Source organism: Labeo rohita, chromosome 16, assembly GCF_022985175.1.
Source record: "Labeo rohita strain BAU-BD-2019 chromosome 16, IGBB_LRoh.1.0, whole genome shotgun sequence".
In the NCBI taxonomy this organism is placed as follows: Eukaryota; Metazoa; Chordata; class Actinopteri; order Cypriniformes; family Cyprinidae; genus Labeo; species Labeo rohita.
In genome coordinates this window covers 37,096,399-37,123,372 of record NC_066884.1, presented here as the reverse complement: position 1 = coordinate 37,123,372, position 26,974 = coordinate 37,096,399, and the positions used below count along the sequence as shown (strand labels likewise).

Here is a 26,974-nt window from a genome sequence, read left to right as displayed (position 1 = left end):
TCTGTTTCTAACTCTGATGCTGTTGAAGATCGTAAACGAAGCCGCCAAGTACCGGTACCGTTCGGGGAACATGTTCGACTGCGGGAAGCTGACCATCAGATCGCCGTGGGGCTGCGTGGGTCACGGCTCGCTCTATCACTCCCAGAGTCCAGAGGCCTTCTTCGTACACTGTCCTGGAATTAAGGTGAATCTCAACATGTTTAACTCACTTTTCAAAGAAAAAAATAATTAGAGGTCACACTTTAGTTTGGGGACCAATTCTCACTGTTACCTATGACTTTTTCTTTAATAAACTCCTAATTTTCTGTCTACTTCCAAAACAAAGATTTACAGATAATGTACTCACCTCCTTGTCATCCAAGATGTTCATGTCTTTTTCTGCAGTTGTTAAGAAATTGCTTTTTGAGGAAACCTTTCAGGATTTTTCTCCACATAATGGACTGATATGGTGCCCCGATTTTGAACTTGCAAAATGCAGTTTAAATGCGGCTTCAAACAACCACAAATGCGGTTGTAAACGATCCCAGCCGAGGAAGAAGGGTCTTATCTAGCAAAACTATTGGTTATTTTCATTAAAAAAATACAATTTATATACCTTTTAATGTCAAACCCTCGACTTGTCTTGCTCTGCCTGGACTGTTTTTGTTTCGGTTCATGACAGTTAGTGTATGTTGAAAAACTCCCATCTCATGTTCTCCCTCAACTTCAAAATCGTCCTATATCGCTGTTTTACTTTTTTTTTTTTTAAGGGTGTTTGTTCTTCTTTGCATGTTCACTTTGCAAAGACTGGGTCGGTACTTCTGCAGTGATTTAGGATGTATTTTAAAATGATTTTTATAGTTGAGGAAGAAAATACGATTGGAGTTTTTTAACATACCCTAACTGTCTTGAGCCAGAATACACAGAGTTCACGGAGAGCAAAGGAAGACAAGTGTTTGAGATTAAAAAGTATTTCAGTTGTATTATTTTTATGAAAATAGCCGATCGTTTCGCTAGATAAGACCCTTCTTCCTCGGCTGGGATCATTTACAACCACATTTGTGGTCGTTTGAAGCCGCATTTAAACTGCATTTTGGAAGTTCAAAATCGGGGCACCATATCAGTCCATTATATGGAGAAAAATCCTGAAACGTTTTCCTCAAAAAACAATTCCTTTACGACTGAAGAAAGACAGACAGACATTAACATCTTGGATGACAAGGGGCTGAGTACATTATCTGTAAAATGTTGTTCTGGAAGTGGACTTCTCCTTTAATGCCTAGTATGTAGTTATTAAATTTAGGTATAGGATTTAAGGATTAAGGGATTTAAAATATGTGACCCTGGACCACAAAACCAGTCATAAGGGTCAATTTATCATCTGAAAGTTGAATAAATAAGCTTTCCATTGATGTATGGTTTGTTAGTATAGGCCAATATTTGCCCAAGATACAACTCTTTAAAAATCTGGAATCTGAGGGTGCAAAAGAAATCAAAATATGGATAAAATCGCCTTTAAAATTGTCCAAATGAAGTTCTTAGCAATGCATATTACTAGTCAACAATTAAGTTTTGATATATTTACAGTAGGACATTTACAAAATATCTTCATGGAACATGATCTTTACTTAATGATCTTTATTTTTGGGATAAAAGAAAAATCGATAATTTTGACCCATCCATTTTTTTGGCTTTTGCTACAAATACAGGGTCACATATGGTTATCCATATAAACTGTTAATATGTGCTTTTTAATACTAATAAACAGCCGATATTCTAGTAATATACATGCTAATAAGCTACTAGTTAATAGTGATAATTGGTCCCTAAACTAAAGTGTTGACAAATAAGAAATTATATTTTGATGACAGAAAATGAAGCCTGTTTTTGGAAAATTGAGGTATTTTGCATTATTTGACTTTTAAATGATATTTTCATAACCAGTTCCTCCTCTTCCTCCAGAGTTCCTTATAAATATGATTTTAGACATTGGACATTTGTTTTTATTGAAGGAATATTCAACCAAGCCACTGAAATTAGTGTATTCAGTCAGTAATTGGGTTCAAAAGCACCGTGCAGATCGACTTTGCCAAATTGTATTTGTTAAAACTATGCTACTGTTCATAAGTTTGGAGTCTGTAACATGTTTAACATTTTGTTTTTGAAGGAAGTCTTCTGCTCATTTGTTTGATTAAAAATGAATAAAAAAACTGTAACTTAATGAACTATTATTGTGACTTATAATAACGGTTTTATATTTTAATACACTTTTAAAAATATTATTTATTTCTGTGGTCAAAGCTGAATTTTCAGCATCATTACTCCAGTCTTCAGTGTCACATGATCCTTCAGAAATCATTCTAATATGCTGATTTGCTGCTCAAAAAACATTTCTGATTATTATCAATGTCGAAAACAGTTGTGCTGCCCAATATTTTTTGTGGAAACGGTCATACATTTTATTTATTTATTTATTTAATTGGATTCTTTGCTATATAGAGAGTCTGATAACACTTTAGATTAGGGACCAGTTCTCACTATTAACTGTTAACTTGCTACAATTAACTTGCTTATTAACATGCATATTGCTGCCATATTGGCTATTCATTAGTACCTAGAAAGCACATATTAATACCTTATTCTACTTGACCATATTTTGGATGCACAATCATTAAACATATGATTATACCCCAACGTAACAACCACCTTACTAATCAGCAGCAAATTAGGAGTTTATTGAGGGAAAACGTTAAGTGAATATTTGTTCAATAATCTAAAGTATTACCGAAAGTTGAAAAAAAACAACAACAAAAAAAAAGCATTTATTTGAAATTTTGTAAGATTGTAAATGTCTTTGCTGTCACTTTTTGAGTAGTAATATGCATTGCTAAGAACTTCATTTGGACAACTTTAAAGGTGATTATCTTAATATTATGATTTTTTTGCACCCTCAGATTTCAGATTTTTAAACAGTTATATCTCGGCCAAATATTGTCCTATTCTAACAAACCATACATCATGATATATAAATCTCAATTTAAAAAAGTTTTGTGGTCCTGAGTCACGTACATGCACTAAAAACAATAAATGCAGCAGTGTGAGGTTGATTAAGCAGCACCTCTTTACTCGTCTCACTTGCACTACAGCACATATTTCTCAAGCTGCATCAAAACGCAGAGAAAAATTGGAGTTTGCATCAAATTTGAAGCAGATGGATGTTTGACTGTCTATGAAGTGACCTGCACCAGCTCTCGTCTGGATCAGTCTGTTGACTGCCGGCTTGACATTTAATGAGCCGACATACAGAGTGACTGAGCTGATTTAACCTCAGCGCCGCTTTTCACTCTTTACCGTCTGATTCTCTGTGCATCACCGGTCTTTGTTGTTGAGTGGCGGATCTTTTTTTCCCTCTTCATCTGTAATGGTCTATTCAGTTAGAATGGGTTGCTTCGAAAAATCAGTGTTCCTGCTGAGAACATGTGACTTTTGATAGTGAATCACTTTTTCCATCTCGAGGCATCTTTAAAATGAACCCAATGAGGAGACACAGCGTCACCTTTGGAGTCTTATGTATCCTTATAAATGTACAAACGACAAGTTTATTTGTTTTTTTTTTTACGAAACAAATAATAGCTTTCTTTCATCCTTTCTCTGGCTGTTAGATTGTTGTGCCGAGAGGTCCGGTCCAGGCCAAGGGTCTTCTTCTGTCCTGCATCACTGATCAAAACCCCTGTATCTTCTTTGAGCCCAAAATCCTTTACAGAGCAGCAGGTGAGTGATCATAAACAGTCACAATGGTATTATAAGTAGCTGGACCACAAAACCAGTCATAAGTAGCACGGGTATATTTGTTCCAATAGCCAAAATACATGGTATGGGTCAAAATGATCAATTTTTGTTTTATGACAAAAATCATTAGGATGTTAAAGGAGAAGTCCACTTCCAGAACAAAAATTTATAAATAATTTTGTCATCCAAGATGTTCATGTCTTTCTGTCTTCAGTCATAAGGAAATTATGGTTTTTGAGGAAAACATTTCAGGATTTTTTTTCCATATAATGGACTTCAATAGTGCCACGATTTTGAACTTCCAAATTGTAGTTTAAATGCAGCTTCAAAGGCTCTAAATGATCCCAGCCGAGGAAGAAGGGTCTTATCTAGTGAAACGATCAGCCGTTTTTTTTTGGAAAATAAAAATGAGTATACTTTTTAAGCACAAAAGCTTATGTAGCACGTCGAAAGGTCATGCGGAACGTAGGCGGAACTACAGACCCAGTGTTTACAAAGCGAACGCGCAAACACTAAGAAAGTGCAAGTAAGTCAAACGCTGTTTACAAACAAAAAGGTACAACGATGTCGGATGATTCTAAAGTTGTAGGAGAAAATGAGGAGTTTTTCGCCATACTCTACCTTTTTGAGCCGGAGCGCACAGACGATGAACTTAGACGTGATTCGTAGTGTCGTGGACTCAGCTTATAGATGATATGCACAAAAAAGTACCGTTATGACTGGTTTTGTGATCCAGGGTCACATATGAGCAGTTATGGACATCTTTTAAATTCATTAAACACACTTAAGCTAAAATAAATGGTGAGCTGGACATGCATTATTAGCCTAAATTCCTGATGTTGACTACAGAAGTCAGGGGACCTGTTATGTCACATACAGATATATTTTGAACGTCATCTGTGTTCTGATTACACTGAGCATATGATGCACTGAAATAAAAATATTAGTGAAAGCTTGAAAATTTTAACACAGTGGGATGAAACCCAAAACACAACAGTTTAAATGATCTTTCGTTTAAAATTACGAAAAAAAAAAAAAAGAAAAGAGCTTTTTAAGTGCTTACATTGGTTTACTTGGCTCTGCTAGAATAGACCAAAATAGAATACAAGTATATTGTATATTTAATGTTTTGGAACATAAGAAACCCTAGCGGACAAAATGCATGATGTTGCATTAAATAGCCTCACTGCAAGTGAAAATTGTTTATTAAAGCACTAATAACCAAAAGAGCAATCACTCCTGACAATGTGTTGTTGCAATTGATGCACAACTGGGAAATGCGTTTGATGATGAATTTCACGTTTTGAGATTGTGTGTGTCACATGAACACTGAATAGTTATTTTTATAGCATAGAATTATTTTCTGATGAAAATAAGTGGCTGAAATTTCAGTGCATCACTAGTTCTTGACAATTTATGTTCTGTATTATGACTTTTGCATTCCGCACTTTTAAATTGTGCTCAAAGAAAACTAGTGATAAACATACACACACACACAGGGAGACTGATCGGCCAATGTTGGTTTAGTCAGGCACAGTTGTTAGCCAAACTAGAAATACTTCTGCCTCGTGTCTGTTGAACTCTAGGGGAGTTGGACAATGAGCCTATTTTCAAAAAAAGCGGGGTGTTCCTTTAAACTGTAATGAATATTTGTCTTATGCTTGCCTCTGGAGACTACTCTCTATTTATATAAGCGTCATCGTTGGCCTTTAAAAATCTCAAATATTTCATCCGCTAATGAAAACATACTAATGAAAACTTTAAACAAAAATGAGATGCGATGTATAACACGAACAGCTACAGAGCTGTCAAATATGAAAATGAAGAATGAGCTGCAACTGATATTAACCAGAAAGATCTGGACTTTTTATACTGAAGAAATGTGCCATTTAAGAAAAACATTGTTAGTAGTATCGAATTACTTGTTCAGTCAGTCAGTCAGTGGTATTTATTCATCTCCTGAATGATCGATTCAGCTCCCATTTTACCTGCTCATAAATCAGTGTGGTCTGTTGAGTGTTTTGATCTTTCAGACAGATCATTGAGTATCTTGAATGAATGGTCTTAATATTGCTTGATGCTTTGCAGCTGTTGAATGAAGACATGCTGTTTCTCATTTCTCTCTCGTTCCTTACACTGTACATGTTTCACTGAGGTATGGCTCCGTTTCAGTCAAACAGTTTAGCACAGAATGGTTCTCCAGTTCAATCACAAGTCACACAAAAGGGGTTCATTAAAGTCAGTGCTTTGACCTCGTAATGTTTAATCATCCGATGAATGACAGACTTTTCCATTCATTAAGTCATCTTAAACTCCACCTCTTCAATCTCATCTTCATTTGCATACACTTTGGAGTGCCACACCCACATCTTAACATCCAATCAGTAACCAATGCGTAGACCCAAGTCCTGCCCTGCACCTTTTCTCTTTTTTGGTAATTCAATAGACTTAGAGGTACGTCACAGTATGGAAGAAAATATCTGACACTATTTTCACTGCATTATGACATTATCATCATTTTATTACCATAGTACAAGATATTACATTGGACTCAAGATGGTCTAACTGTAAATAAGTCAGATAAGACACCATCTCATTCTTATTCTCTTCAATGTATTCTTTTTTTTTAGTTGCTTTAAAAAAACGTTTTATTGTCTTTAAAATATGCATTTATGCAATTAAATTCCTCTTTTCTGTAGCTCAAACAGTGCATGGCATGAGCAAAATCAAGGTCATGGGTTTGATTCTCAGTGAATGCATGAACTGATTAAATGTTTAATGCAACAGAAGTTGCTTTGGATAAACATGTCTTCCAAATGCATAAGTGTAAACAGAGAAACACTCTTTTCTTTCATAAGTGGTGTAGTTGCAGCATCTCTCACCTGTGGCTAAACGGACCACTGCCAAAACTAACCAACCACACTTTGAGCTTTTGGTTATGAAAAGAATATTTGGTGCCGTTTAAAGCACGTGTTGAGCGCAATCCTTATAAAAGTGGTTTATTAATGAAATGAGTGAAGAATGGAAACGGAAATTTTAAGGAAGCCAATGCGAGTGTGGTTTTCCATGAGGATTAGCTGTGTTGGGCCGCTTTAGATCTCCTCTCTGTCTGTTGCTACTCTGACTTTTGTGTCTCAAGAATTTTGCTGAATGACTTTAATTTCCTGACTGAACATTGGAGCTTGTTTTAGGACCTTTGGCTCTTTATCGTTATTTGGTTTTAATTTTACAGTGGTGCTCTTCTTTTTTTATGAAATTATTCTTACAAGATGGGAATAAATCATTCAGCACTGAGTTTGTGTAATTCTTGATTTGGAAAACATTATACGTTTCTTTGATGGTAATGTGAAATTTTCCCATTTCCACTTTGTCTTTTTGGAATCTGCCATTGGAAGTATTGAAAGTCATGTCATAAATTATAAGGTTTAGTTGACCGTAAATATGGTGTTGATTTATTACATGGTATTTATAATGTTCACAGCACCTTCTTTGTGGAATTAGATTGAATTTTCTGAAGTACATGATGCAGCCTCTGCTGTGCTGGCATTTTGTTGGAAGTTGCTAAGGTGTTCTTAAAAGGACAGTAAGTGATTTTTGAGAAACGCAGTTGAAAGTGGATCAGACCGAGTAACAGAACACACTTCTAACCAATCATATGGAGATAAAATAATGCCGTAAAGATTTGCATGTGAAGAGTATGTGTTGTGCAAGTGTACAAGACTGTAAGCATAAATTAAATTTGCATGCGCAAGAGAAGCTTTGTAAAAGTAAGAAAAAATTATTTGCAGCATTTTACTGTTACTCGTAAGTGTAATTCATGTATTGTGAAACTGCAGCTTCATGCTTTCACAAAATAAATACGATCTGCATTCTTCCGACTTCCATTTCTCCGCGCTTACACTTTGGGAACGTTGTTTTCGCTAAAATACAGTCAAAAGTACTGCAAGCCTGTGAACAGTGATTTGCACACGAAAACAACAGTTTAAAGATCTGCAAAACGGATTGACTGCGTAGGACCAATCTGTATGTATAAAAAAAAAAAAAAAAAAATCTGTTGCAAATGTCTAAATGACTTGTTGTGTATGTAGGGCACAAAGTTGGCGAAATAATCCGATATGTACAGTTCCGTCTTTCTTTTATTTGCGCTTACACTTTTGTCACAATTCTCTCACTCACTGAGTTTGCGAGCGTGAGGGGGAGGGCGGGTCCACCACCTTTTTGTAGCCAATCAAATGAGACTCTCACAGACTCCATTTACTCTTATCTGATTGGTTCAATAAACACATCACATGCCAAAACATTTATCTTCATTTAGTTCTCGCTGCCGGTGGAATGGTACTTTTAATGTAGACATACATTAAAAATAAAATAAAATAAAAACACAATATAAGTTGTGTACCAGGCTATGTGTTCATACTGAGTTTCGAGCGGTGTCCTTTTCCTCCTCAACAGGCAGTATGTGATAGTTTATTGTAATATTGTAATGTTGATGATACTTAACACTAAAACTGCCACGGGGTATATTTTACCTGTGGCTGTTTTTTAAATGTAGCCTGCATAACAGACTTTGAATAAAACATTCAAGTCTCCCAGTCACTGACTTTTACCAAAATGGTGTAATTTACAATCCCCTAAAAAATGGTTTCGATAAAAAAAGATAAAAAAATGTGGCATTTATATTATGCCTGTATTTTCGTGCTGTCATTATCCTGCTACTTATGTTTTAACTGTAACTACATTGCTAGGCGGCACCTTTTGCTCACTGAATTAGCAGTTGAGGTTCATAAATAAAGTCAAAATTAGTAAAAGAAGATGATTTATGGATGCTGAAGAGGTTTGAAGCACTAAATGCCATTAGTGTGAGTCAGCATCTGACGGCTCATCTGACTGTGATCTCATATTTAAATGTTTTAGCCTAACATTACTTATATTTTTCAAACTTTAAAGTAATTATTTCATTTTTGTTTTGCCATTTCTATTGTTTATTGTTCGCTACTGTGCAGCTAGTCTGCTGTTTCCTGAAAAAAATAAATAAAAAGTAAATAAATAAAAATGGTTTAATAAATAAAACTTTTTTTTTTTTGATTACCCAAAGTTTATTTGGTGTTGTTCTCTTATTTAAATAATAAATTATATAATTTAAATAAATATATTTAAATTAGTAACTAATTAGGTGAAGCACTGCTTGAATTTATCATCGCATCATGAAGTGTTGAATCATTATCGCACATTATTGTCTATAGGCTATTTTAGTTATTTAAATAACATAAGTTATCTTATTATATTGATTAATGACACTGAATTATAATATTACTATAATATGTTGTTACTTCCTTTTAATTGTCTTTGTCAGTGCAGGCTTGTTTAGCTTATATTGACTGTTATGAAAAGTGACTGTAGCCGCATAAACAGCCTTGAACATAAAACAGGACCAAAATATAGTTGATGACTATACATAATTTTTATGACTCTAGACACTTCTTTATGAAAAGAGTGGCATAATACAGTGAAATTAAAATGTTTTTAGGCGTATCAAAAGGGTGGTCATGTGCTTGGGTAAAATTTACCCGCTGGAGGTTTTAGGTATACAGGCGACCCCTGGCGGTTCTAGTGTTAAAGATGGATATAATTTTTTTTTTTTTTTTTTTTTTTTTTTTCACTTTTTACAAAATATTTTCAAAATCTTCAAAAATTTTAAAGTATACAGCTGAGTGTTAAATACAATAAACAGAGACATGGTCTGGAAAATTGTCAAATTCAGATTTATGTAGCTTTATAGTTGTGAATTTCACGTTGAGCCATTCAGTTGGATTATTTCTCCAGCTAAAGGAAAGTAAGGCAAAAGGAGCACTGACACAGACCAATAAAATGTAGTTTCTCAGTATATCTCCTCCTTTCAGGTCTACATAGGGTGGTGAAATAATCCTTTGACATGGTTAAAAAATTATTGTTTCCTGTCCCTGATTGTTTCCCTCCAGTGGGAGTAGTTCTCATAGTAATATGACACGTTGCGCATTAATTTTGTGTCCTTATACACTCGTTTTTTGGGTCAACAGCTTATAAAAATGTAGTTCTGGGTTTTTTAGCTTGTTTACTGTACACCTTGTCACATAGCAGCTTTTAGACATTGTTCTGTTTTTTGTTCAGAAATGATGAGGAGGCAGCTTCCCGCAGTACAAAGACTGTAGAATAACCAAGACTTGTCACTCGTATAGCTTTGAATGGGGAAGATGCAACACTCATTATGGCCGCGAAGCCCCGCCTTCTTAATGAAGGAGCCAGTCGTTGATCGGTAAAGTCAGCGCGTCACTGCAGCTGCCATTAGAAGTGCCGGATGCTGTAGAAACAGTCAGCGTTCTGAGACGTGCACTCAGTACTGCGCATTGGCTGATCTAGCCTGAAAAATAAGAGGGTTTTTTATGCTATTGGAGCATAAGGAACAGTAATTATGAGGCAGTTCTTATCAGATTTACTTGGTGATTTAAAATCTGAAATTTAATCGTAAGCTTGGTGAACAGTTTTGGAGAATTTGATGTTTCCCCATTCAGAGATAGGAGCTGCACTTGTCTGCTCGAGAGGCGTTTCAAAGATGGCCGCTGAGTGAAATGACGCGTGTCAATCTGTCTCTATAGCATGTTCATGAATTTGGGGGGTGGGGCTATCAGGAAAAATGTGGGTGTGTTTGTTTTGGTGATTTCAAATATCAACAGTGTTTCTCAAATTGCTTACTGCACCTTTAAGGCTTTCAGCAAATCGCTACTGTGACAAGAGTCAAACACCAAGACTCCAGTAAGTTGATTAGTTGTCTGTAAAAACTCGCACCCGTTATAGTCAACACTATTATCTACACTGCATCAGATGTTGATAAATATGTTGTCAGTGTGAGGAATCTTTCATGTCTTTAGCAAAAACATGTAGAGGGACTGTCAAACACTAATAGGGATTGCATCTGAACAGCACAGAACTGCTGCGCATGTCAGTATCCACCTTGAAGATCCTGTTTTTCTACAAAAACCGAGCACAGAGAACTTCACAAAGCAGCATCCCTGAAAGCTAGAATAGCTAAAACGTCAATCACAGACATAACTGCTAAAATGAGAAAAAGATGGAGTCATGATTATAAAATCTGGACAGTTGGAGCACCAAGTTGTACTTCATCATCTGCCCTGGCAGACAAAACACATGACCTGAATATTATCAAACCACTGTGGACAGTTTTGGAGAGAAAAGTACGGAGCAGATTCCTGTCCTCTTCAACAATCTTTGAAACGACAAGCAGATGATGGATGACGTTCAGCTGGAGACTATTCAGAAGTTGTGTCAATTTGTTCTAAGAAGGCTGGAGGTTGTATTAAATGCAAATGGTGTTGAAACCCTTTAATTAAGAAAAACTGCCTTTTTCCCAGGTGCTTCTCAGGTTTTGTCCCACCCCTGCTTGTTTCCCCATCTCTGAATTAGCTGTGGTTTTATCATTAGATAAAGCAGTATTTTTAAATGACGGAGTGCATGTCAGCTGAAAACACACATCAGGCATCCAGCAATCTACCACTAGCAAAAGTCTGGACCATTAGTGATGCGTTTTTACTAGACTTCATCAATCACTCGAACCCTCGGGTGAAATCTCTGAACCGCAAACCAGTGAGCTCAGCCTGACCGCTTTCCATTATTATTTTTGTTTTTTGGCTGCAAGAATCTTTCTGGTGTTGGGATCTAAAAACGGGCTGTAAATGAACATTTGGTCACTGTGAGTAGAAAGAGTTCATTTGTTCTTTGCAGCTGAGCATCGACCTTAGATTGGACTGAGGTAGTTTTACTAGCGCTGCCCTCAAAATAGTAAACTAAATGTGTTAGTCCATGAGAAGAGGCCTAGGCTACCAAAATTGTAGTAGTTAGTCACAGATGATTAAAAAAAAAAAAAAAAAAAAAAAAAAAAAGAAGCTCTGTCCGTGTCCATTCTGTTCGGATCGTTAACGGCTGGTCCTTACAGGTAATTACAGTATACTGGGTAGGAAATCCAAACGTCTGCCTATCATTCGTGCACCTCAAATATAGGCTTATCATTTGAAAGTGAAATATGTAAGCATTGTCAGCTCAAAAATAAAATACCTCCTTGTTATTTTCGATACATTCATAGTCATTGCTTTTCCCAGTGCTTTGCGGCAAGCTTTGTGTCCACCTGAGTGCAAAATAGGCTATATATTAAAAGCTCATTTTGGTGTATATATTTAAGTAATTTAATACAAGCATGCAATTAGTTGACTAGTGGCTTAAATGAATGACTACTAGTTGACTAGAAAAATCTTTAGTTGGGGGCAACCCTATATTTTACACTCTAGATTTGTTGATGGCTGTAATGTTTTGTGCTGTGCAGGTTTGAGTCAGATGTTGTAGTAATTGAGCGCAGTAGTGAAGTTTAAGCAGACCTTTTAGTCTCCTCAATCATCTTGACAGTGTTTCACATCTGTTTAACTTCTTGATCTTGACCGGCATGTAAACTGTCTTATTTCTTTACTGGTTTTGTTATGTGGAGGTTATTATTATCAGATGTGCTGCAGACAGACTACAGCACCGAAATCCTGGAGCAGTTTGCTGTATGTATAGCTGATAAACGTTACTTCAGGGTTCAAAGTATTTGATGGTTTTCATGTGGGCCAAAATCCTATCCTAAGATTCAGTAAAAAACTCTAACCACAACACTATTATGACATTTTGAACTGAACTGCTGTTGAAGCAATGTGAAGAATAATTGTAAGGTAAATTGTTAAAATATTGCCCAAAAAAACCCACCTTTAATACTTTTCCAAAAAATTTCTTGACACTTTTATAGTTTTTATACATTTTTTTTTGTAGTTAGCTTTTTTCATGTTTTGTATTATTATTTTATTATTTTTTGTAATTGTTTATTTTATTTTTTATTTTATTTTATTAGTTAGTAATTTTCACGTTCATCTTAACCCCTATTTTTGAACTCTTGACTCTTTTTGCAGAAGACAATCTACAGATTATTGCAGAAGTGGAATCATTTCAAAATATTAAAGTAACTAAATATTTTTTAATTTAAAATTGCTATAAAATGAAAGCCTTATGTCTAAATAAGTCATGTTCCAAATTTGAAGTTTGAAAACACAAACAGCCACCGGGTGCCATTAAAAATCCATATAATTTATTTATTTATTTACTTTTAATGCATTTTTCTATCACAAATGTATAAATTTCTCAATATAGATATGGAATCTTGAGACTTTCTGACAATATGCATTTTGTCAAGATTATAAATAGTTTTGATTGTAATACATTTTGTAATGTGACACTTAAAAGATTTTAAAGTTTTATGTTTCCATGGCAACGCAACCCAATTTCAAAATGTTTTTCACAGGGTGAATTTTGAGTTTTTAAGCTTTCAAATGATCAATAATTTCTGTTGATTACGCCGACACTTAAGGGGTTAAACTAAATGAAAGTTAAAATCTTCCCTTGGCAATTAACTGAAGTAAATTTAATTTAATTCATCTAATCTTTGCATTTTATTTCAGCTTTTTGAATTAACAGTTTAAATGTAGTTAACGATAATAACCCTGCTATTACAAGTGCCAAAAAACAAATGTAACTGTTAGGATCATAAGATGCATTCAAAACTTTCTCAAGAAAACTGTGACCATCTGTATCTGATCTAGATGAGCTTTAGTTAAATATTTTTAGGAAAAACCAGCAGTTTTTATTTATTCAGATATGCTTTCAACAAATATCAAATATAACAAACAAACACTCAGTCTCGGCTCTTCCTTGTTTTCCGAAGAAAGTTTTTACTTAAAGTACAGGCAAATAATAAATGCGTACTGGTACAGAAAAGAATTTTTTTTTACAAGCTTCTGTTTCTAATTCTAAGCAAAAGTACATTCCTAACATCAACTTCAGTAATTTTCAGCTAAATGACTTAAACCTCATTGTCAGAACCGCAAGATTTCCCAGAAGACGGCAAAGACAATGACTTCACTGAGCGTCTAAAGTGGGATAAGGAAAATGGCTCTAATTAAACATAATTTAACCATAAAGATAATTCGGCTTTTCGAATCAAAAACAAAGACATGAGATACGACAGCTGTAAAAAGTTCTTTCTGTCCTCGTGCTGCAAAATGGGACGAAACCTTTCTGTAGCTAGTTTCTTTATCTTGTTTCTTCCAGCCATGCAAAACTCCTCCCGATGCACGCTTGCTGTTCATTACTTCTCAGTGCTGGGGAAGGGTTTCAACTGACTTATCACAAAAACATCATGCGTTCATTTGGTTTCATGTCCTTCAAGATATTCTCACCAGTATCAAACTACACAAGCCATAAAATCCTGATGTTCTCGACATAAAATGTTTTTATGTCTTTATAGGCTGAAGTGTGATGTGTGGTTTTGTTTTGCAGTGGAGCAGGTGCCCACAGAAGCCTATCAGATCCCGCTCTCACAGGCCGAGGTGCTGCAGGAGGGCAGCGATCTCACGCTGGTGGCCTGGGGAACACAGGTACGTCTGTGAGAACAACTACTCATCCTGTGTTCATCATCGGATTATGATTTCAAAAGCTCTCTGGGTGTCCTGAAGCTCAGCTCAGACACTCCACAGGTTTATCCTGCTGAATGGCTGATGGACCCTTTGACAGAGAGCAGAGATGAGTTTTACAGGTCAGGGGAAAACAAGGACTGTGCCAGCCATTCACAGATAGACAGTGCTCTCTTTTTTCTTTTCATTCATACTACTGAGACTCCTTACATGAGCGACACAAACCAGGCCTTCGGGATAAAGGAAATGTATGCTGTAATAAAGAAATGAGTACTTTTATTAATCATGGATGCATTAAATTGATCAAAAGTGACAGTGAAGACATTTATAATGTGACAAGATTTCTAGTTCAAGTAAATGCTGTTCTTTTGCACTTTCTAGCCATCTGTGAATCCTTAAAAATAAAATGCATCACAGTTTCCGCAAAAATGTTTATCAGCACAACTGTTTTCAACACCGGTCAGCATATTAGAATGATTTAGAATTAGAATGATTTCTGAAGGATCACTCGAGACTGGAGTAATGATGCTAAAAAATTCAGCTTTGATCACAGAAATAAATTACATTTTACAATATATTCACATAGACAACAGCTATTTTAAATTGTAATAATATTTAGCATTTTTACTGTTTTTACTATATTTTTGATCAAATAAATGCAGCCTTCAAAAAGCATAAATTCTTACCGACCCCAAACGTTTGAATGGTAGTGTATACACGCCATTATTGTTTTGCTATAAAATTTAATCCGTTCAAACATTGAGAAATGATACAACGAAGCAAACTGTTGAATCAAATGTTCATGGAAAAATGTACAACTAAATATTGTTTATTACTGATTGTTATATTTATGCATAGAAATTATGAATTTTATCTAGAGTTAGAAATAGTGTGGAAAATTATATCTTGGTATTTAATTGTATGTCATTTTAAACCATTTCATTCTACCTAATAATGAAAAATAACATTACAGGATCATATTAAGCCATGTTTGTTAGTCTGATCTGAATATCATCTCAAAACTCCAGACTGTGACTAAAACAAAAACGTTTTGGCTGAGGTCGCCACTGACAGCTATATTACTGTGTATGTTATGACTTAAAAAAAAAATTCCTGCTCCGATGCGCATCGGTGTTTTAGTGAAAAAAAGACTTTCAAGCAGTCCTCATCTTTGCCAGACAGCAGTGTTCACGGCATATGCAGCTCCAGCAGCATGAGAGAGATTGAAAATGGAGATGTGTGAAGTAAAAGTGCACAAAAACAATGTCGATTTCATGCACAGTTTGAACAAACTGCAAGAGGCAAAGCTGTCAGCTGTGTGGATACTGGCAGCATTGTTAACAATTCTCGTTTATAATCGATACTATAACTTCTTGTTATCAAGATCTTAGTCTAAATGCTGTGTTCCGTTAATGCGTGAACTTCATGTTATTTGTAGCGCACTTGCTGCCCAGTAATCGTAATACAATTTGTGCTTTGTTACTTTTTAATAAAGTATCAGCTTTAAAATTATGTCCAATTCATGATGAAATTTAAAAAATAAATACGGTTTTGGCACTCTTTAATGCGGCAGGAGCGTTCAGTTTAAATGACAGAAATAACACTTTCATTTAGCAAGGATTATTTAAATTGATCAAAAGTGATGATAAAGACATTTATAATGTTACAAAAGATTTCTGTTTCATCTAAATGCTGGTTTTCTGAACTTTTTATTCATCAAAGAAACCTGAAAAAAATCTTTCAAAAAATCTTTTTCAAATAATAATAACAATAATGATAGATGTTTTGAGCAGCAAATCAGAATATCAGAATGATTCCTGAAGGATAATGTGACTGGAGAAATTATGCTAAACATTCAGCTTTGAAATCATAGGATTAAATAAAAAAATAAACATTTTAAAATGTATTCAGATAGAAACCTTTTTTTATAGTAAAAATATTTCAAAATGGCACTGTTTTTTTGCGGTACTTTGGATCAAATAAATGCAGGCTTCTTTAAAAAACATTGCAAATCTTACTGTTCAAAAACTTTTGACTGATAGTGTATATATCTGTATATTTTTCATAACCTTTTGTTTACATGGTCAGAAAGAACGCATGGAGCTAAATATAAAATTCAACACCTACAAAATGTAATTTTACTAACAAAGAAAAACCGACTGGATGTGTGAAAGACGTATGACAACTTTTAACAGGATACATTGAGAAGGGAACCCAAACTACACTCATTGGCCAAGTGATGCTTGTGGTCAGATGGTCCGTAAAAAACAATTCTCTGTGACTGTATATAGTTTTCAAATTGAGAAAGATGTGTAGTTCCCACTTTTAGTAAAACTTAGTTCCCAGGACATAGACAAGGTGAATTAAAATGCTAATAAGTCAAGAAAATAATGTCATAACTTGGTCTTTACCTGTGAGTTGACCTTTGACCTTTGGCTTGCAGGTACATGTGCTGAGAGAAGTGGCTGCCATGGCACAGGAAAAGCTGGGTGTCTCCTGTGAGCTCATCGATCTACGGACCATTTTGCCTTGGGACAAAGAGACGGTTTGCAAGGTATGATGTGAACACACATGTTTGCTGGGTTATTTCAAACCGAAGAGATAGTTCAGACCAAAATATTATAGTAGTTTTCTTGTTGTACAAAAGTACGGCCTTCTTTCATGAAGCACGGAAGGAAATTTTCACTGGCTGCTCTTTTCTACACAATGGAAGTAAAAGATTATTCAGGCTCTTGAATTTTAAGAACTCTCATTCCTATTTATATTCAATATAGAAGAATACTTTTAGCTACTAATGACTAAAATAGTGTTTGTCCATTTTGTTAGTAATTTTAGTGTGCAGACATTTTCGGACAAGTAAACAATCAGTTTTATTTGTGTGAAAGACAAGCACTTTGTTAAAGAGATTAAGAGTTTGAGAATTTGCTGTTCATTTATGCACGCTCAGGACATCCAAGATGTGGATGAGTGTTTTTGTTCAGTGTAACAGTAAAGAAGATTTTTAGATGAAATCATGGTCCTTGGTGATTCATAAAGTGCAAGTGAGCAGCTGCTGGCACTTGAGAGTCAAAAAAGCATATACAGGCAAGCAAAAATGAGTACCCTTTGCTCCTGATGATATATTGAGGTCTTATGAAGCTAAACGGTCAGTTTGTGCAAGAAACTGAACAAGATTGTTCCCTGTAATCCAGAACCTCAGGTAAACGGTCTGGAGTGATGTCTGGTTCATGAATAAATTGTTGTTTTGAACTGGTTCTTTTTAGTGAATTAGTTGAACCAGTTGACCAACCAAAACTTGAAATGTCTTGAAATGAGACCAAATAGCTGTGTTTCTGATCCTATGATGAATGAACTGATACATCGCTCCAGTTTCACAGCAGTCACTGAACTGAGGAAATAGTTCGACTCGGACATGAAGACTAATGAGCCACTGATATGTGCATGCGTGAACCGAACGCTTAAATGAAGGAGCCAAATGAAAGTTTTTATGGTTTCTCATGGTCTATATAAAACGGTGAGTTGATGAAAACTAGTTTATTCACTTTATAAACTAGTTTATAGTTTTATAGTTTATAGGTTTTTTTCACATGCAAAACATCCATGTTCAACATCATTATTGGGTGCTTTAATAATATAATTGCGTATGCATTATGCCGTTGCGTGATTACATAAACTTGTGAATCAGTTGTTTGAACCATAAATGAACTGTCTGAAAGAGCCAGTTTGTGGAAAAGAATTGTATTTTCACGTTTGCCTGAGGCTCTCGTATTGTAAATAATGTTCTGTTTCTTGCACAAACCGATTGTTTCGCTTCATAAGAGGGAATATATCAATATATTGTTAGGAGCCATGGGTATTAATATTGTGTTGTCTGTATATGCTTTTTTGACTCTGAAAGTGTCAGTAGTCGTTTTTTAATTCACCAAGGACCACGTTTTGAGCTAAAAATCCTATTTGCTTTTCTGTTCAAGAAAATAAATCACGTTTCAGATGGCCTGAGGATGAGAGAGTCAATGACAAGTTTTTATTTTTGGGTGAACTATCCCTTTAAAGCCATGGCATGCAGAGCCCTACAAACTAGTGTTATGTCAGGAAATGTATTTATAAGTTGGCGTGTAATAGCGCTTTATAGTGGTGCTTTTCATTGTATGGTAATTTCCCAGATAGATCTGGTGATACAGACAGTAATTGTAGTGACAGGAGCAATGTAATAGAGTAACTGATCTTAGTCTTTGCCGTAGCTGATTGTTTTGGCAGTGTGTTCAGGGAGGAGATGTAGATTCTCATGGGTTGTTTGTTGGAAAGCAGCTTCTTAAATAAACATGAAAGCTATTAAACCGCCTGCATGAAACTCAATAGTGTGTTTACAGTAAAGCACTATGCAGTGTTCACCGGGCAGCTGGGAAACCACATGCTAGAAATTCACCCTTGTGAACCTTATCTCCTTCATTCACTCCACGCATGTGCGTCTGTGCATTTACATTCCTTGGAAATACGTTACGTGTAATATCTGAACGTCATTGCATTAGATTTACACTATGAATCGGTCTCAAATGCAGGATCTTTTAACTTTTACACTCTTATTAATTTTCAATTTGTACTTTCGTGGGGGGGGGTTATGGATGTATAAACTACATGTGTAAATCATCACATTAACTATACACATGATCTTCTAACAACAAACAAATGCAAAGTCACATGATACTGATCTCATTACAAACTGTTCCAACTTTGTTTAAAAGTCTGCTTTTTTATATGTTTGGTTTGCTTATCTAATGCAATGGTATTCATATGTGGCTTAACAAATGCATCCAAATGCAAATGACGCTGTATATCACACACACGTGTGCCATTATTAGGTAGCGGTGTAGAGTTACTTTGTAATTAAGCAATTTGCCCTGAACTGAAACGACTTAAACAATTGAGGAATATGGCGTTTGTTCACGACCCAAGAAAATGCAGTTGTGTTCTATTAACTTCTATAAAATCAGTATCAAAGTGCAGAGCAGAAACATTTTGGATCCAGATGTGTGTTGAGCTTTGGTGAACGAAGCAAACAAACATGCAGATCTCTGGATGCTCATAGAGTTTGTTGTTGTTGTTATGGGACCAAAAGATGAACACATTGACCATTTCAGTAAATAACAGGAGACATAAAACTCAGAGCAGCATTTGAAGATTGACGAGAAATTTAAAATGCACTTATAAAAGCAAAAAGGCACAAACAAAGCTTGTTTTGTACCATGTTTGTTCATTTGCTGTGTATGTCTGTGCACATAATGTGTCTGTGAATAGGATTAAAAAGGAAAAACGTTGTGAAATTGTTTACAAGCAATTCACTTAAGCTTTTTTCTCTGTTTTCTATTTTTTCCCCCTCTAGTCTTGTTATATCAGCTTAAATGCATTTAGTTTTGCCTTCTAGATGCTTTGTCATCTTTCCTCCCATGTCAAGATTGTCAGTAAACGGCAAATTAAAGACCTAAGACTTTTTACTTTCTGTCTGTTCCTGACACAAAGCTGATATGTTTTCAGACGACTTGAAATATGGCACATGTATTGACCAGTTTTATGATATTTTGTCATGTTGGTGTTTTGCAACCTATGTCCTCAATCACTGTCATTATACATTATACATTATACTTATACAAAATGTCCTTTAGTGAACAGAGGTCATGTGGCTTTGGAGCAAATAACTGTTCATTGAAGACCATTTAAATGAATTCCTACATTATGCTACCTCATAATATTATTGCAATAAATGCCTGTAGTTTTTTGCAGGAAGTAAAGGAAAAAGCCACATTTTATTTTAGTGGAGCACTAAATCAAATGCACTATGTGTGCTGATATAGTAGCAATAACGCTCAAATCAGTTTCCAACATGCATGTTTTTCTGTATATCCAGTTGTGGCCAATGAGAATCATTCATGCAATCTCAGAATAAAGTAAACTTCCTTTTTACTACATTGCCGTTTAAAAGTTGGGATCAGTAAGATTTTTTATGTTTTTTTATTGGAATCTCTTCTGCGGACCAAGACTGTATTTGTTTGAACAAAAGTACAGAAAAACTGATATATTGTTAAATATTGTTGCAATATTGGTTTCCTATTTTAATATACTTTATTTCTGTGATCAAAGCTAAATTTTCAGCAACATTGCTCCAGTCTTCAGTGTCACATGATCCTTCAGAAATCATTCTAATATGCTGATTGATTATCAGTGTTGAAACTGTTGTGCTGCTTAACATTTATTGGGACCTGATACTTTTTCTTTGATTCTTTGATGAATAAAAAGATAAAAAGAGCAGCATTTATTCAAAATCTTTTTATCCTTTTAACACATCCTTACTGGATGAAAGTATTAATTTCTTATACTTTTGAATAGTAGTGTATATTGTAACACATTTTTTGAAACTGCATTTATTACATCAGAAGTACACCAAAAACTGTAACATTCTAAAAACATTTTATTTCAGAATTTAAATTCACTGTTTTCTGTTTAAATATATTGTAAAATCTAATTTATTTCTGTGATCAAAACCGAATTTTTTCAGTTTTCAGTGTCACATGATCCTTCAGAAATCATTCTAATATGCTGATCTGATTCTTATCCATGTTGACAACAGTAGTTTTGTGCAAACTGTCATAAATTTTATATTTCATGATTCACAGACGATTCGAACGTTTAAAAGAAGATTGTTTATTTCAACTGGAAATCTTTTGTAACATTACAAATGTCTTTACTGTCACTTTTGATTAATTTAATGCATCCTTGCCGAACAAAAGTAGTAATTTCTTTCAAAAGAAAAAGAACAGACATAAAACTTTTGAACGGTTGTGTATATGACACAGATACCCATCAATACCACTAGATGTCCTAATAAGAGTTTCAGGTTTAAGTTTAGGACACGTAATAAGCTTTAGAAATCAGTGAAAGAGTCCAGAGCCTTTGGAATTGCTCTTGAATTGTGATTTATGTGTTGTTACTTCATGGTTAATGATGATCGATGCGCACTGTTTAGGTGAATCTCAGGAATAAGTACTTGGGTCTTATTTCAACTGACAAAAAAAAAAAATTCATTCTCTGTGCTGAAATGCAGTAATAAACTGGTTACGTTTAGAAGCAGTGGTTTAAAAAAAAATATATATATATATATATATATATATATATATATATATATGTATGTATGTATATATATATATATATATATATATATGTATATGTATATATATATATATATATATATATATATATATATATATATATATATATATATATATAATCAGCATCTTGACACATTCATTTAACGCAGACATAATGTGACACGTATTTTGTCTGTCCACACTGAGCATAAAACAGCTGTGTGACGTGACAGCCGCAGCCAATCATGTGTGATGTTTAACATATAGCTGTTTGATATTGATTTGAGACCAATCAGATTTCACGGTGGGTGGAGCTACCCAGCACGCTGGCCTCCTGTCACTTGTTTTTTCAGATGCAACTAGTTTGAACAAAGCATTTATAATGAAGAAAGTTTAGGCCTGATTATGATGATGATAAAAAAAGAAAAAGAAAATAAGAAAAAGAATGACTTGCCTAAAATAGGCTTTGTTTTCTTTGTGCAAAACTAATGTGCAGTGTGGGTGAATGTGTGGATTTAGCATGTTTTCCTAAAGTATTTGCTGTGATAACAGAGCATTGAGATGATAAAGTGGTAAGTGTGAGGTTTCTGTTTTGAGAGTAGATATCTGAGCTTTAATTTCATCTTGAACGCTCCTCCAGAGAGGAGCTCCATAAATCCTGTCACATTATAAACACTATTTTAAAAATGGAAATTGTAGCTTATTTCCTCCATTCCTGAAGCTTTGGTCCCGGTTTTCTTTCTCTGTGATCGCTGTTCTTGCATTCTTTCTTTCATTTGGGTCTGAAGTTGTTGTGAATGCTCTGTTTTGGACTCCTACATGCAGACAGACTATACAAACTATATGCTGTTTGAAGTTTTACTGACGGCTCTCACTTGATGTATGTCGTCTCAGAAAGGCCTAAATAAGAGGTCTAATTTCAGCTTGTCGGGAGTCTAGACTGGGCTGAAGCAGTCGCTCTCATAGAAGTCATACAGAACAGTTTCCCATAATGTGTGAACGATGAATTTCTTTGGATTGCAAATTAATTTTTAAAAATCATTATCTAGACAGCTATATTTAGGCAATAAAATATACATCTTATGTGACTTTATTCATTTGGATGACACCCAGGTCTGGAAATGACAGTTTTACATTCCTTTAATATACATTTCATAAATCCGTACATTTAGGATTTGTGTAATTGAATAGTAAATAAATTTTGCTTTCATTTGGAATACACAGTTAAACAAACTAATAGACTTTAAAAGGATGAATAAATGAAACGGGTAAGATTGCTGAACTAAAAAAAAAAAAAAAAAGGAATGGCATAGTTTCATGAGTTATTAATTAGATGATTATTAATTATTTGCATCTGTACTGTAAAAATGATTTTCCTAAAAGTTGTAAATAAAAGTATTTTTCTTCACACACACACAAACATTTCAGCTGTTCTACATAAAAATGTGACATTTAATTTAACTTGTAATTTGCCATTTCTTTGTAATTGTTTTTTACATTTATTTGCATTTTCTCAGTGAAAATGGTTTCACTACCAATTTGTTTTTCATTATTGCTTAGTATTGCACGAATCTGTTAAACTGTAAAAACAAGTACATTTTATCAGTTAAATGTATGAATATGATTATGGTTAAATGAATTTGGCTGGCTATGAAACTATGTTCAGTTCGCTAAACTGTATGGGAAATGTATGCTTCACATTGTTTATTAGTTTATGTTAAAACTGCTTAATCCAGGCGAATGGAAATTGTACATGCAATTCCAATTCATAAATCTTGAATTTAGACTAAAATAGAATTGGCTGCGTGTGTCTCATACATATTCATCACGGCTCTTGTCTGTGGTCATTAAAATAACACGTATCTGGAACATGTTGTTTTCGGTTTCCTGTTACTTTCTCTGGATGATCCGCAGCGCTGCTAATCAACAGCTCTGAGGTCTATATATACGCACGGTGCTTGTTGACAGAAAATCGGCTGAAATTGCAGTTAAACTGGAAGCTGTGTGTGTATATTTTTATTTTTATATATGTATTTTTTTATTTTTTTTTTTTATTCCTTTCTGGGGTCTGGAACTGTTCAGTAAATGTAATAGACATTCATTTAAAGGATAAACAAAATGGCCAGTTTGCCCCTGCCAGACCAGCGGCCTAGATGATATAATGTGGAAAGTGTTTTTTCCTTCTGTTCCTTCAAATTTATGCGGCCGGGATATGTTTTTAAAATATCAAAATGTGTGTCCTACAGTGTACACAAACCATTACAATAGTAAAATTGTGATTGAGTTTCCTTCTTGGCTGTAAAGGAATAACTTCACATTTACTTTCATAAAATGTGAGGTTTCAAACCTCTGAAGATTCAAAGTGGAAGAATCTTCATGCAGCTCTTTTCCATACAAGGACAGATTAGATAAATAGATGGCTGTCAAGCTCCAAAAATGGCTAAAATTAAAATTAAATTAAATTAAATTAAAAGACAGTTATAATATTTATATTGTTATCAAAGATTTCTGTTTCAAATAAATGCTGTTCTTTTGAACTTTCTATTCATCTGTGAATCCTGAAAAATGAAATGCATCACGGTTTCCACAAAAATATTTGGCAATTGTTCTCATCACTGATAATAATCATAAATGTTTCTTGCGCAGCATATTAGAATGATAGCTGAAGGATCATGTGACTGAAGACTGGAGTAATAATGCTGAAAATTCAGCTTTGATCACAGAAATAAATTACATTTGAACATGTATTCACATAGAAAAGTTACTTGAAATTGTAATAATATCTCACATTTTTTGCTGTTTTTACTGTATTTTTATGCAATAAACCCAGCCTTATAGAACATAAGAGACTTCTTTTGAAAACATCTTACTGACCCCAAACTTTTGAATCGTAGTGCATAATAACTTTGATATTTGGCGAACCCTTGATCTTGCAGATCTGTGAACAGCGCAGATTCACTTTCATTTAAATTCAGCTCATAAATCATACATGTCCAGAGGTGCCCTACACGTTGGATGAGGCGGTGTTTCTCATCCCTGGTTCTTATCCTAAATCGGAGTTGACATGCCGGGTCACTTAAAGCCACTCAGAGTTGCCCAGGTCTCAGGCTTCAGTCTAGATTCAGATGCATGTTCCTTTGGTACGCTTTTGTCTTGACTCTTGATGTGTATGTGACCCAGTCTGTGGTCCGCTCTTCTTCACGAGCTGAGATTGGAGATGGCACTTCCCTCCATATGTGAAGGCCAGTGGTCAGCAGACCGTGGAAAGGCCGAGTCCTCATTACAATGGGAGTCTTGTTTCCATATGGGTTCAGCTCTGCATTTAAAGGATATTTTGATTTGCTCCGCTCTCTGGCCGTCTCGGCAGCACAGCTGATGTTCCAAAGCAAACGGCACTGCCTCGTCTGGTTAACGTGATCAAGATGTGCCCTAAACCCTGCGGTTCGCTGCTCCTGCATTTGCACCTAGTTAAATGCATGTTGAGATGTGCTGCGTGTTTGCACAGCATTGTTACTTTTAATGTGAAATTGGACTTCCTGGATCTCCTCGACCTCAGCGGTGGTCCTGAACATTGACTTTCCACATTTTTTCCAATGTTTCGAAGGATGGTAATCTTAGGAAAGATGCTGATGCAACACAAGCAAATGATCGAGTGCAGATGATCCACAGAATCGGGCCTGACGTGATTTGAATGCTGTCAGTAAACACACATTCATGACAAAGGCCGTGGTTTCCCGAAAACAAGCCATGCATCACAAAGAGCCTGGCAAACCTGAATATTGAGGGTCGCCATTTTATTTTTCTGCACTATTTTGTGATTTTTCAACTCTGAAACTGGTTTCATCAAAGAAACTATAAAGAAAATCATAAAGCATGAGAGTTTATTAACTTAAATGGACCAAAAAAGTTGGCTTCAGTTCTCTTTCAGATTCAACGTGAATGCAAAGCAAACTGGGTTTTCTAAGACTTTTGTTGTAGTTTCTCTGTTTAACTTTGCTAAGAATTTATTTTCTTTACTCTGTAGCTTCAAAATAGAACGCTCTTGTCTTTCTCTTCTAGCAAAATAGACCAAAAATATTTACGACTCTTGCAATAAACAGATTTTTGTTTACCGAATGCTCTTTAGATGAAGTCATTATTGTGTTAAATTGGAAGGATACCTTTAGAAAGAAAATAGTTTGATTCAATGTAGAATTTCTTGCACATTTTAAGGCTACAGTGGCCATAACAATAGTTTTGATAAGCTGCATCTGAAATGACATTTACAGTATCTCACAATAGTGAGTACACCCCTAACATTTCAGCAATCATTTTAGTGCATCTTCTCAAGGGACAATACTATAGAAATGAAACTTGGATATATTTTAGTAGTCAATGTGCAGCTTGTATAGCAGTGTATATTTACTGTCCCCTAAAAATAACTCAACATACAGCCATTATTGTCAAAACACCTGGCAACAAAAGTGAGTAAACCCTAAGTGAACTTGTCAAAACTGTCTCCAGAGTGTCAGTATTTTGTGTTAGCACCATTGTTATCTAGCACAAAATCATTCTGTGCATGGAACTCACCAGAGCTGCACAGGTTGTTGTTGGGATCCTCTTCAAATCCTCTATAATGACATCATGGAGCTGCTGGATATTAGACGCATGGTGCTTCTCCACCTTCCGCTTGAGGATGCCCCATAGGTGCTCAAAAGGGTTTGAGTCAGATCACTTTCACCTGCACCTTCCTCAGCAAGCCAGTTGTCATCTTGGTGATGTGTTTGGGGTCATTATCATGTTGGAAAACAGCCGTTCGGCCCAGTTTCTGAAGGGAAGGCATCATGTTCTGCTTTAGAAATGTACAGTACATAATGGAATTCATGTTTCCCTCAATGAAGCGCAGCTCCCCAGTACCAGCAGCACTCATGCAGCCCCAGACCATGATGCTACCACCACCACGCTTGACTGTAGGAGAGACAATTTTCTTGGTACTCCTCACCAGGGCATCACCACACATGCTGGACAAACATCTGAGTCAAACAAGTTTATCTTAGTTTCATCAGACCATAGGATATGGTTCCAGTAATTCATGTTCTTGGACAGGTTGTCTTCAGCAAACTGTTTGCGGGCTTTCTTGTAAGCCAGCTTCAGAAGAGACTTCCATCTCGGATGACACCAATGCAAACCGACTTGTTGCAGTGTGCGGCGTATTGTCTGAGCACTAACAAGCAGACCTTCTACTTCTGCAACCTCTAAAGCAATGCTGGCAGCACTCATGCATCTGTTTTTTGAAGCCAGGTTCTGCCGCATAGAACAAGTACTCAACCTGATCGACCCTTGCGAGGCCTATTCCGAATGGAACCCGTCTTGGAAAACCTCTGTATGACCCTGGCCACAATATTGTAACTCAGTTTCAGGTTGTTACTGAACCTCTTATAGCCTAGGCCATCTTTGTGGAGAGCAACAATTATAATTCTGAAATCTTCAAAGAGTTCTTTGCCATGAGGTGCCTTGTTGAACATCCAGTGGTCAGAATGAGAG

General features: G+C 35.3%; 1 protein-coding gene across 1 annotated transcript in view; it reads left to right on the top strand.

Annotated features, from left to right (window-relative positions):
* bckdhb (branched chain keto acid dehydrogenase E1 subunit beta) overlaps positions 1-26,974 on the top strand; it is a 90,922-nt gene that overhangs the window by 19,362 nt on the left and 44,586 nt on the right. Inside the window, exons 5-8 of the mRNA XM_051131988.1 lie at positions 29-184; positions 3,642-3,750; positions 14,179-14,276; positions 16,756-16,866. Coding sequence (XP_050987945.1) covers positions 29-184; positions 3,642-3,750; positions 14,179-14,276; positions 16,756-16,866 — 474 coding nt within the window. The remainder of the gene's footprint in view (positions 1-28; positions 185-3,641; positions 3,751-14,178; positions 14,277-16,755; positions 16,867-26,974) is intronic.